Consider the following 13,023-nt stretch of genomic DNA (forward strand, 5'->3'; position numbering starts at 1 on the left):
GGAATGCTGCAGACCCTGAGAGAACCATTTTGGAGGAAGGACTGGGACTTTTTCTGATTTTAGGAATGTTAAAACAAGGAAAAGGACCAGGATCTTGATAGCTGTGAATATGGAACTAATAAAAGAACACCGGACTCAGTAAAATGACATATGTATTGAACACTTACTCTATGAAAAACTTTGTGCTAGTTGCTAGCAATGTTATAATGATGAATAAGACATATTCTTAAGAGATAGATTTATCAAGGGAAAACCGTAAAAATAAAGATGCCCTGAAATATATTTGACATATGTGAAAATATTGGAAGCTCTACAGTGCACTTAACCTTGAACACAATTCTACTACTACCAAGAGTGAGGAAATGATACACTGAAGACAAAATTCAGTGGAAGTTTGGTGATTCTTTGGGTGGAAAAGGCACTTTCCATGTGGCCCTAGTAATAAAGAACCTACCCACCAATGAAGGAGATGTGGGTTTGATCTCTAGGTTAGGAAGATCTCCTGGAGGAGGGCATGACAATCCACTCCGATATTCTTGTCTGGAGAACCCCATGGACAGAGAAGCCTGGTGGGCTACAGTGCATAGGTCACACATATTTGAACACGACTGAAACAACTTAGCATGCATGGGGAGAAAGGGCCCATTGGTTTGTGGAAATAAAATTTTTTTTTTCTATGTTTGTGAGGTAGACTATGAAGGAAGAGAAGGGCTATGGTAGTTGGACAGGGTGGCAGAAAGACAGGAAAGTAATGATCTTGGCATAACAAATTGCTTGAGAAAAAAATATTTAGGCAAGCGTATTTAGACCTTGTACTCCAAGTGTGGTCCAGTGAACAACAGAATTGTTATATCTGGTGGTTTGTTAATGAAACAGAATCTTAGACCCTGAGCAAGACCTACTGAATTCAAATTGCTTTTAATAAGACCTTGGAGTGATTAAAGGTTGAGAGGCATAGTGTTTCTCTTTTTTAACCCCTCTAAGGTTATGGGTATCTAGTGTGCAACAAAAATAACAAAGATCATGAATAATAAAGGTCTGAAAAACTAGTTCTCAGAGTGTGATTCCCAGACTAGTGTCATCAGCATTGTTTGGGAAATTGTTAGGCATACGAATTCTCAGGCCTTTCCTCAGATATCCTGATCAGAAACTTTTAGGTGGTGAGGTCCAGCGATATGTATTTTTAATAAGTCCTCCAAGCAAATCTGATATATATTACAGGTTGAAAACCTTTAAACTAGACTATTGGTCTAGACTATTTGGGAAAATTGCAAACAGCTTTGTTTAGACAAAGGGGAGGTTTCACACTAAGAAGCTCTGGAAACAAGATCGATCCTGAGAGACTGCCTAAGATTGTGTGTGTGCGCTCAGTTGAACTGGACTCTTTGTGACCCCATGGGCGGTAGTCTTTCCGGGCAAGAATAATGAAGTGTGTGACCATTTCCTGCTCCAGGGATCTTCCAGACCCAGGGATCGAGCCTGTGTCTCTTGCATTTCCTGCATCAGCAGGTGGATTCTTTGTCAATGCGCCACCTGGGAAGCCTAAGCTTGCAGGTGATTTTTAAAGCTGGAAGAAATTGAGCGCCTGACAACTAGGTGTCAGGTGTTGGTGGTAAAGGGATACAGCAAGTTACAGCCTCTTATCTCCACAAAGTGGTACACGTGGAACACAGAAATGACTTAAATAGGATGAACAATCTCCAGCCTCTTCACTAGCACTCAGGCTCCTGCCTCATCACTAGATTCCTTTCTTTTCTCCCAGTTTCCACCTGCTAAGATCTCAACTAACCTGAAATCCTAAATTCAGGTAAAATCCAACTAGAAGGCTACCCTCTAAGCAAATACAATATAGAAGGGAAAATAATTAGTTGGGTGTTATACTGAGATACAGAATCTTGCAAGAGTTCTTGGGGTGAGTGTTCCATGCATGCAAGTCTCCTGATCAAGACCTCTTCTGAGACTTTTTTTTCTACAAACTCCATTAATTTCCTTCTGAAGTGTGTATTCCTTTTCTAAAATGAGAAATTCTTAATGTGATTGTATTTTTCTGCACCAAACATGTATCTGCATTGTGCCTATCATCTTTTCTTTGGTCCATTGAAAAAAAAATTTGATTTAAACACCACAAGACAAATTTATTTCCCTATTTAAGCTCTGTGGGGCAAAATGTTTCATAATTTTTCCATAAATGAAAGTGAAAGTGATAGTCACTCAGTCAAGTCCAACTCTATGGGACCCCATGGACTGTAGCCCACCAAGCTTCTCTGTCCATGGGATTCTAAAGGCAAGAATACTGGAGTGGATTGCTATGCCCTCCTGCAGGGGATTTTCCCAACCCAGGGGTCAGACCTGTGTTTCCTGCATTGCAGGTAGACTCTTTACCATCTGAGCCACCAGGGAAGCCCTAACTTGTACTAGATCCCTGTTGTTGGGATTTGCACAAACATTATGTTTGGCATTATCACTCTTGGAATGAATAAATACTATTTTCCCTGACATCTATTCTCATAAAATAGTGGCAGACACTAAGTCTTGAAAGAAGACTTTTCAAAAGTTGAAAAAGAGATAATGAAATGATAGTCAAACCTAAAATCTTACACCTAGCACAGTGTTTGATATGCCCAATGCATGTGAATTAAATCAACAACCAAATGACTAAATAAATGAAAGACTGTATCAAAGATGATGCTTAGTTCCAATTATGCTGCCTCTAATTACATAGTTAAGAGACATTTCCCTCTGGGTCTTCTCAAAGCCTAGATTCTCCTCACGAGGAACTTATTATGCTCAACCTGAGGCACCATTGTAGGTCTCTCTATTCTCCATAATTCTATGACCTTATTCACAAGACTGTTTCCTGCATTCTCTTTAATTATATCTTCTCATTCCTAACCCATTAATTATTACTTAGTGGATTCTACAGTGATGGAAAGCAGAAAGAGTTTTCAAACTGCCTCTCTAAGATACATCAAAGTTCCACATGGAGAAGGAAAAATTTCTTCTATGTCCATATTTTGTTTCTATCCCCTAACCATCCCACAACTTGATAGAAAAAATAGAGAGATCTCCCACCATTCCTTCCCTCAGTACACCTTTACTATGTCTGAAACTGAAACAAGGAGGAGGTAAAATGAAATACTTAATGGGAAGATCAGTAATTTGGAAAAATAAACTATTTGGAGTATCTGAAATTAGAACCTTTAGCAGAACTTCTAATGAGTATAATTACCACATGTAGTACAATCACATTTTTAAAGATCACTTTCTTCTTTTTATTTGAATCCCTTATAGACAGGGTCTATTTTTTTTTTTTAATTTTACAGATCAGGTACCAGTTTGAAGGAATACTAGTTTCATGAAATTATGGAGCTAGTAGATAGCAAAGTTAGGGCTCAAACTCACATCTATGTGACTTTGAACTCAGTGGTCTTTCAGTGGGGATGTCTCTCCTGGAGGAGATCTCAGTCTAGTAGAACTTGGTAGAGGGTTGGATTGGAGGTGACGGGAGTGGGAATTGAGCAGGAAACACAAGTTATACGTAGATGGAGGTAGCCATGGTCATATGATCTGCTGGTTAAATCTTGGGAATAGCTCTGCACTTCAAGGTCTATTTTCTTGGCTCTGAGTTCTGGAGTTTGCCCATCGGGTCTATGCTTTAAATAGGTGTTCTCAGTCCTGTCCGGTTCTTTGTGGCCTCATGAACTGGGTTTCTCTGTCCATGGAATTTTCCAGGCAAGAATAGTGTAGCAGGTTTCTGTTTCCTTCTTCAGGGGATCTTTCTAACCCAGGGATTGAACCCATGTCTCTTACGTCTCCTGAATTTTCAGGCAGGTTCTTTAGCACTAGTGCCACTTGGGAAGCCCCCAAAGTGAAAGTGTTACATGCTCAGTCCATGGGGACTCTTTGAGGCCCCATAGACTGCAGTCCACCAGGCTCCTCTGTCTATGGAATTCTCCAAGGCAAGCATGCTGGAGTGGATTGCCATTCCCTTCTCCAGGGAGTCTTTACAACCCAGGGATTGAACCCAAGTCTCGCACATTGCAGGCAGATTCTTTACTCTCTGAGATACCATGTAGCTTCCCAGAAGGCTCAACAGTAAAGAATCTACCTGCAGTGCAGGAGACATCACTTCGACCCCTTGTTTGGGAAGATCACCTGGAGAAGGTAATGGCAACCCACTCCAGTGTTCTAGTCTAAAAAATCCCATGAACAGAGGAGTCTGGGTGCACTACAGTCCAAAGGGTCACAAAACAGTCAGGCATGACTGAACACACACACAACAATTGTATACTATTTAGGGCTTCCCTGGTGGTTTAGAGGGTAAAGCTTTAGGTTCTGCCTAAAATGTGGATTTTTAAGCCCCCAATCAGGGGATTTTAACTCTGAGTTCTGTGCTGAGAATTCTGATTTTGAGACTGGATAATTGGGATAGGAAGAATGTTGCTATGGAGCTTGGAGGAAAATTCTCCTCTTCATAGCAAGGACGCAGTTGGAATTTTATTTTCTCTTTGGAGAGAGGGCAGCGTCTCCAGGGATAGTTTTTGTTTTTCCTCCTTCTGTTCTCAAGTGACATCTAATCCTCCTTTTCTTCCCCCTTTACCAACACAGTATCATACTCAGGCAAACCAGGATCCCAGAGGGTTTGCTGCCTAGGAACTCATATTCAGAGACATAAAGTCTACCTGTCTGAGGCTAGTACCTGCTTGAGGTTCATTCTGGAAACACTGTGAGCTCAGGTTCTTTGTCTTTCAAGCCAACTCTCCCTTCACTGAGCTCTTTCAGGTGAGTCTGAAATCTATTTGTATGAGCACAAGAGGTGTATTTCAGTCTATAATTCTCTCTCTGTGCCCCTGTGTGATTCCCTCAGCCTCTCTCAAGTCTCTGTGTCTTTGAGTGAATTTCTGTCCATGCAAGTGTGTGCTTGTGTATTTGCTATCATTTGTTTGGCTTATGATAGAAGGGTTTAAAACAAATAAAAATAAAATTCCCCTTTGTCGGATTCTTTTGTTGGATCAGTTGAGATGATCTTGGTTGCTTTCCTTCATTCTATTACGATGACATATCAGATTGATTGAGTTTTGTCTGTTGACCCATTCTCAAATTCCAGGAGTGGATCCCACTTGCTCATAATGTATAACCCTTTCAATGGAAAAAAAATTTTTTTTAATTCCAAAATCTTAGTTTCACGTATATTTTCTTAAAAAAGAAAAAAAAAAAAGAGTAATATACTTTCCAGCACCAGGTGTCCTCCAGGACACCACTTTTAGATAAGGCTACGGAGACGGCTCTATCAGTGAAGGACACATGGCAATCCCATGACAGGGGCTGAGAGCTTGCCTCTGTTCTATTTCACATAGAACCGAAATCATGATATTGTCAGCATCACAGACCAGGAGAGATTTTGACCTCCTGGAACATCAGGCCCAAAGGCAGGAGACTTGAAAGTGCCTTAATTCCAGTTCAGCAGCTGCTGGAATTCTACCCCCAGCATTTCCATCAATGGTTACACAATTGTGGCAATTGTTGCTTGAACATGTTCACTGACAAAAACTTATTGTCTCATCTTGTAGCTTTGACTCAGAAAAATCTTCCGTACCTGGACCCTAAATTGTCATCTCCATCTCCATCTGTCACTCACTACCTCTTATATCCATCCCCGTCCATCTCTGCTGCAGTTTCTTCTTCTCAGAAAAAAAAGCATCACTGGTTCCTTCAGTGCTCTTTATATGACTTGGTCCCCTCTATCTCTGTGTGTGCCCCATTGGTTTAACTTTGACCTAGAGAATGGAACCCAGAACTGAATGTACTTCAGTTATGACCCTGAACAATGTGCTCATGCTTTTATTAATTCATGAATTATTGAGCATGTCTTTGTGTTAGAAACATGAAGCAGTGGGAGGCAAGAATAAACCAAACACAAGTTTACCTAAGATTCCAAAGGAGAACAGAGGTGTAAAGGCACTTCTCATAAAATAAAAAGTATGTATAAAATATTTTAAAGTCATAGATGAGGCTATTATTTCCACTTAAGTAGTAATAGGAAAAGCTGCAGAAAAAATAAAGGTGTTGACTATGAATGGCAGTGGGAGTTCAAAAACAAGGAAGAGGAAGATAAAGCAAGTAAATCTCCTCGTCTGTTTAGGAGGCAGGAAAAATAAATCTGTCTGCCATTCTCTGCTTTGCTCTGCCTGTGAAGGTGAAGATGACCAACTTCCCAGTATCTCTACCTTCTTCTTACTTCAGTTCAGTTCAGTTCAGTTCAGTTCAGTTCAGTTTCTCAGTCGTGTCTGACTCTTTGCGACCCCATAAATTACAGCACGCCAGGCCTCCCTGTGCATCACCAACTCCTGGAGTTCACTCAGACTCGCTTCCATCAAGTCGGTGATACCATCCAGCCATCTCATCCTCTGTCATCCCCTTCTCTTCCTGCCCTCTATCCCTCCCAGCATCAGAGTCTTTTCCAATGAGTCAACTCTTCGCATGAGGAGGCCAAAGTACTGGAGTGTCAGCTTCAGCATCATTCCTTCCAAATAAATCCCAGGGCTGATCTCCTTTAGAATGGACTGGTTGGATCTCCTTGCAGTCCAAGGGGCTCTCAAGAGTCTTCTCCAACGCCACAGTTCAAAAGCATCAATTCTTCATTGCTCAGCCTTCTTCACATTCCAACTCTCACATCCATACATGACCACTGGAAAAACCATAGCCTTGACTAGACAGAACTTGTTGGCAAAGTAATGTCTCTGCTTTTCAATATGCTATCTAGGTTGCTCATAACTTTCCTTCCAAGGAGTAAGTGTCTTTTAATTTCATGGCTGCAATTACCATCTGCAGTGGTTTTGGAGCCCCCAAAAATAAAGTCTGACACTATTTCCACTGTTTCTCCATCTATTTCCCATGAAGTGATGGGACCAGGTGCCATGATCTTCATTTTCTGAATGCTGAGCTTTAAGCCAACTTTTTCACTCTCCTCTTTCACTTTTATCAAGAGGCTTTTTAGCTCCTCTTCACTTTCTGCCCGAAGGGTGGTGTCATCTGCATATCTGAGGTTATTGATATTTCTCCCGGAAATCTTGATTCCAGCTTGTGCTTCTTCCAGGCAAGCGTTTCTCATGATGTACTCTGCATAGAAGTTAAATAAGCAAGGCAGCAATACACAGCCTTGAGGTACTCCTTTTCCTATTTGGAACCAGTCTGTTGTTCCATATCCAGGTCTAACTGTTGCTTCCTGACCTGCATACAGATTTCTCAAGAGGCAGGTCAGGTGGTCTGGTATTTCCACCTCTTTCAGAATTTTCCACAGTTTATTGTGATCCTCACAGTCTTCTTACTTAGGTGGCTGCAATTTCAGAAGGCTGGCAGCTGGGTTTCATAGGAAGGACCACAGGACTTACAGCTGAAAGAATTAGATTCTAGTCCCAATTTAGCCACTTAATGCCTTAAGCACAGTCACTTAACATGGTTGTTCTAGGACTGAAATGAGGCAGCTTGGTAGAGAAACAGTTGCCCATCTGGTTATCCTTTCTAGCACACAAAGACTGAATTATTTCCCTGAAGCTGCGTGCTCCTGGGTGCTGTTCTTACTCTTCGCCATCCTCCTCCATGCCATGGGTCAGGGAGTAGTGTTTATAAGCCTTCATTTTTACTCTTTGTGACAAATGAGGTTTGTCCATACATACCATATGATATCATGTTTACTTTTACAATGGCCATATGCAATTGATGTATTTTAGTTTTCTATTTTAGATATAGAAACACAGAGGCCTCGAAAAGTTAAGTTACCTGTTCAAGGTCACACTGTGCGTAAACTGTAAATTGGGCTCCAAACTGAGGTCTGTGAGAATCCATTTGCAGAGCTCTGAAACACTGAACATATGAAGCTATTTTTTTCATTTATTTCTTATATCCAAGTAAGAGAATATTATTATGTTCACAAGTTAAATCATGTATTAACTAATTGAGTATTGATTTTGACCCATTTCTGATTTATTCCTATGCTTCTCAATTTTTAAATGATGCTATCTTTCATAAGATTGGATAGTCTCAAATATCTCTTTTATGCATAAAATTTTAGGGCTCTCACTGTCAGGGGAATAGCAGGTAAGAATATTTTGGCAAGGAATAATGTAGATGACTCCAATTTCCTCCATGTCTTTCCATCTCTCTCTTCTTCACACTTTGAGGTTGGCTGCTAAGGCAGAAGGCTTCAAGGGTGGGAGTTAACTGATTTTTTTTTTTTTTTCAAGTGGCAGGTAAAGACTGATCACTGCTATTGGTGGCATGAAAGCTGAGAGTAATGAAAGTCTTGACCTCCTATCTGTCTTCCTGACTGGCATTCCAGGACTGGAGGCCCAACATGGCTGGCTGTCCATCCCCTTCTTCACCATGTACACTGTAGCTATTGTGGGCAACAGCCTAATCATCGCAGCAGTGAAAGCAGATCCTGCCTTACATGAGCCGATGTACCTGTTTCTCTCCATGTTGGCTGTCACTGAGGTGGGTGTCTCTGTGTCCACACTGCCTACTGTCATGGGCATTCTTTGGTTTGATGCCTGCCGGATTGACTTTGATGGCTGCCTTGCCCAGATGTTCTTCATCCACACTTTCTCCTGCATGGAGTCAGGGGTCCTGCTGGCTATGAGTTATGATCGCTTTGTAGCCATCTACAATCCACTGCGCTACACAGCCATCCTCACCCTGCCCCGTATTGTCTCCAGTGTTCTGGTCATTACACTAAAGAGTGTGATACTCATGGCTCCCCTTCCAGTCCTCTTGAGGTTACTGCCCTATTGCCACACTAACATCCTCTCCCACTCTTACTGCCTCCACTCAGACTTGATCCAGCTGCCTTGTGCTGACACTAAGCTCAATAGCATCCTGGGTTTGGCCATTGTCTTGGCCACTTTTGGACTGGACTCACTGCTGATTGTGGTCTCCTATATGTTGATTCTTTACACAGTGCTGGGCATTGCTTCTGGGGAGGGACGGTGGAAGGCCCTCAATACATGTGTGTCACACATCTGTGCGGTACTTGTATACTATGTGCCTATGATTGGTGTGTCTGTGATGCATCGTACTGCCAAGCATGCCTCACCTCTGGCCCACACACTCATGTCCAGCATCTACCTCTTTGTCCCTCCTGTGCTCAATCCCATCATCTACAGTGTCAAGACCAAACCAATCCAACGGGGAATTGTCACCTTGTTTTTCTGCAAGAGAGAATTACTTTGAGTCATTCCTAGGTGGGAGGGACTTTGAATCAGTCCATAAACTCTGGTGGTGTTTCTTCTGTGGGCTAAGCTCCACACCAGGATTTCTGGGGAAGAATAGGAGTGAGAAATTCAAAACATTGCCTCGGGCTTGAATCTGGATCACAGGAGTTACCTTGACTCCTTGCCATCTCTCACGTTATCAACATAGGTGTGTCTGTATGTGCCCACACACACGCCCTCTCTGACAGTTACGATCAACTTGAGATCTTGAATGCCCTTTGCCTGTTTTCCTCAAGGCTCACGCTAAACAGTCTGATAAATAGGAATTTACCCATAGAGGCTTGAGACTTAATGATATTTGAATTGAAATATAACAAGTTCTTGCTTTGATGGGTCAGACAGATATTAAAAATCTACTCCTAATAAAAGACCATCCTAGTAACATGACTTTGAGCAAGATAAGTGTACTTTTTGGATTGTCCCAGATAGTCGTGATTTACACTTATTTTTCTCAGCATCTTTATTAACAGCAATCCTTCCTCTCAAAAGTATCCTTGTTTAAACAGTAAATTTATGGTAAAACTATGTATAAAACAACTTCCTTCGTGTTATATATGGAATCAGACTCTTCCCCCAGCTTACTATCCAGTGGTGTCTACTCTCAGACTATTCAGTCTGTTTAGAATAGTGGCTACCAAAATTTTATATGCCAGGAGATTCTGAGGACAAAGAACAGCTGAGTAAATGGCCTCAACTTAGGTATCAAGTAAAATACGGACAACTTTACCCACCAGGTTTCAGATCTGAAAAATCCCAACAGAAACACCAACAGAATTCTGTTTTGGTAGAGCTTTGGGTCCTTTTTTCTGGTGTCTGGATATTCCCTACTCCTATCCTCACCATGCCCTGAAGCAGGTATGCTTGTATCTTTCCTTCTGCTCCACCTCTTCTCTTATACTGTCAGCAGAGTTCTAGTTGGCACTTCTTGCTTCTGCCTGTGGTTGTCTATGGTTTCCTGGAAATCTTTGGTCAAATGACAGAGTATGTCTTCACACCTCCTAAATAATAGAGGTCTGTGTATGGTGGATTGATAGGCTTGTGCTGCTTGATCAGTAACTGGCCTCGGATCTCAGCCTCTTACACTTCAGGGCTTACAAATGCAAGGGAAATGTTTGTTTTTTTTTTTTCACCGTATGCTATTCTTCCTGAGCTCATTCACGTCATCAGGGTTACCTTTAATCACTGAACTTTTTGAAATGCTTGGTCTGTTTAAAATAGTGGTTACCAAATTTTTACATTGTCTATATAAAATAATTAATAGGAAAAAACTAGGTATCCTTTTAGGCATTTTCAGGTTAAAACCTAAAATTTTATCATAGATTTACATAGTTGTTGAGCACACATTTTGGATATATTGTAAATATACTGAGGCTTCCCTGGTGACTCAGATGATAAAGAATCTGCCTGCATCCCAGAGACCCAGGTTTGATCCCTGGGTTGGGAAGATCCCCTGGAGAAGGGAATGGCAACTCACTCCAGGATGCTTGACTGAAGAATTCCATGAACAGAGGAGCCTGGCAGGCTGCTATAGTCCATGGGTTCACAAAGAGTTGGGCATGACTGAGAGACTAATGCTTCACTTTCATAAATATATCAAGTTAAAATAAATTGTTATATCACAGTTTAAAATAACTAATGTAAACTAAATGCATATTTTGATACCAGACATTATGAAGTTAAATATGCATGAACATATTCTTTAACATTCCATTCACATATTTTTATGTTAGTCCATTTTCTCCTCAAACTCAAATTTGTATTTTACCTCCACCAAAGAGTTTGTAATACATATAATATATTTTTCTGTTTGGAAAAATGTTAGTGGTTTATCTTTCACAATATTTTCCAAGAAATATGTATATATATATTTAAATTTTATGTTTAAAATTTGGTCACACATAGAGTATTGTTCTAAAAATGTATTGAGTTATTTTTCTGATATTAATACATAATTGATAAAAACAACATGAGCATAATACAAATTTTTATATATTAAAAGTAAAATTTGATTTCAATCCATCTCTTAATGAGCTGCATGATTTTATTTTTCTTGTATCTGGAAAATATTTATTATTTATTAATAGAATGAGACATAGGTCAATAACAATTCTGTTCCTACTTACCTTTTTCTTTTTCTGTAAATGTGAAAGCTGTTAAGTTTGGTAACATAAATGAGAAAATGACATTGGTACCATTTATCATTGCACAATATCATTTTTAATGCCTTTGGAATCATAAAAATCATATGATAATCTCATGAAAAATTATCTTAATGATATAATAAATGATATTTCCATTGGATCACTTTTTATTTTTGTTGATAACAGTAAAATTGATACCATTTGTCTTACACTAGAATATGCTATCATTGGTGTGATTCACTTCCTCAAAATCCATGTCAATATTTCCAGTAGTCCTTTTGATTGATATCTCAGAAATGTTTACTATTTGGGATATACGATGGAAATATTAAATGGCTTTAAGAACTATGTCTATTCATATTTTTTCCTTTTTTAAAATTAAAATTTATTATTATTACTATTTCATTTTTGTAAAGTGAGAAAATAAGCTTGTAGAAAGGAAAAAAATAGTGTAACAGAGGCACAGTCAAACCTCCTACATTCCCAGACAAAGCAATTTCAGTAAAGAAACTATATGGGTGTTTAACATCTAAAAATTTATTCTTACAAAAATATTTGTGTTCAGGCATTCCCAAAAATATCTTCTTATTTCTCTAGAGGAACAGGTAATCAATTTGAAGGCCACTAGGTTAGATATGCACATGAGTTTGGGTGAACTCCAGAAGTCGGTGATGGACAGGGAGACCTGGCTTGCTGCAATTCATGGGGTTGCAAAGAGTCAGACACGACTGAGCAAATGAACTGAACTGAACTGAATTGAGGTTAGATATCCACCAATGACAGTGTCTATAAACTGTCTAAGAAGGTGAAATTCAAGGTGAATTTCTTAGATATTGATCAAATTTCCCAGTCAATCATCAAGGAAAATTACTGCTTCTGGAGAGGTACCCAAAGACTTGGGATTATAAATAATATGTATATCTTTCATTAATAAATGACTAGTCATTTTCTTCATTTATCCAAATATATTTTTGAGTACCTACTATGTATAAAGGGTAGAAATGTAATAATATTTTATTTTTGGATGCAGCATAGAAAATAAAATCTAAAAATTTAGCATGTTGCAATAATTCTTGGGGCAAGTCAGATATTCCCTTCTAGGTTTTAGATGTCATCAGCTGATGAATCTACCAGGAAGCTGCAAGTCTAAAGGATGAATACGCTTCAACACACTTTAGATATGTAATCAAATCTCATTTTTAGTCACAGTTACTTTCAGAGTCACTTCTTTTGTCATAGAAACTATCACTTCAGAGGGCATGATTGACTAGCAGCAACACTCCAAATGATGTTCAGATTATTCTTTTTAACTAATTAATTTATTTTTGTTGGAGGATAATTACTTTACAATATTGTGATGGTTTTTGCCATACATCAGTGCAAATCAGCCATAGGCATACGTGTGTACCCTACATCCTGAACACTGCCCTCCCAATTACCTCCCCAACCCATCCCTCCAGGTAGTCACAGAGCACCGGCTTTGGGTGCCCTACGTCATTCATCCAACTCGCACTGGTTAGCTAGTTACTTATGGTAATGTATATGTTTCAGTGTTATTCTCCCAAATCATCCCACCTTCTCCTTCTCCCACTGAGTCCAAAACTCTGTTCTTT

General features: G+C 39.7%; 1 protein-coding gene across 1 annotated transcript; it reads left to right on the forward strand.

The window, feature by feature from the left end:
• Nucleotides 1-8,277: 8,277 nt before the first annotated feature.
• LOC120876619 (olfactory receptor 51I2-like) lies at nt 8,278-9,228 on the forward strand. Its single transcript, XM_040258593.1, has one exon. It carries the CDS (start codon nt 8,278-8,280, stop codon nt 9,226-9,228), a length of 951 nt encoding a protein of 316 aa, XP_040114527.1.
• The last annotated feature ends 3,795 nt before the right edge of the window (nt 9,229-13,023 follow it).

This window comes from Oryx dammah, unplaced genomic scaffold (assembly GCF_014754425.2).
Source record: "Oryx dammah isolate SB20612 unplaced genomic scaffold, SCBI_Odam_1.1 HiC_scaffold_17, whole genome shotgun sequence".
NCBI classification, from domain to species: domain Eukaryota; kingdom Metazoa; phylum Chordata; class Mammalia; order Artiodactyla; family Bovidae; genus Oryx; species Oryx dammah.

Excerpts from the sequence above, each read along its gene's own strand:
- LOC120876619 (XM_040258593.1), top strand. The coding sequence starts at position 8,278 with ATGAAAGCTGAGAGTAATGAAAGTCTTGACCTCCTATCTGTCTTCCTG.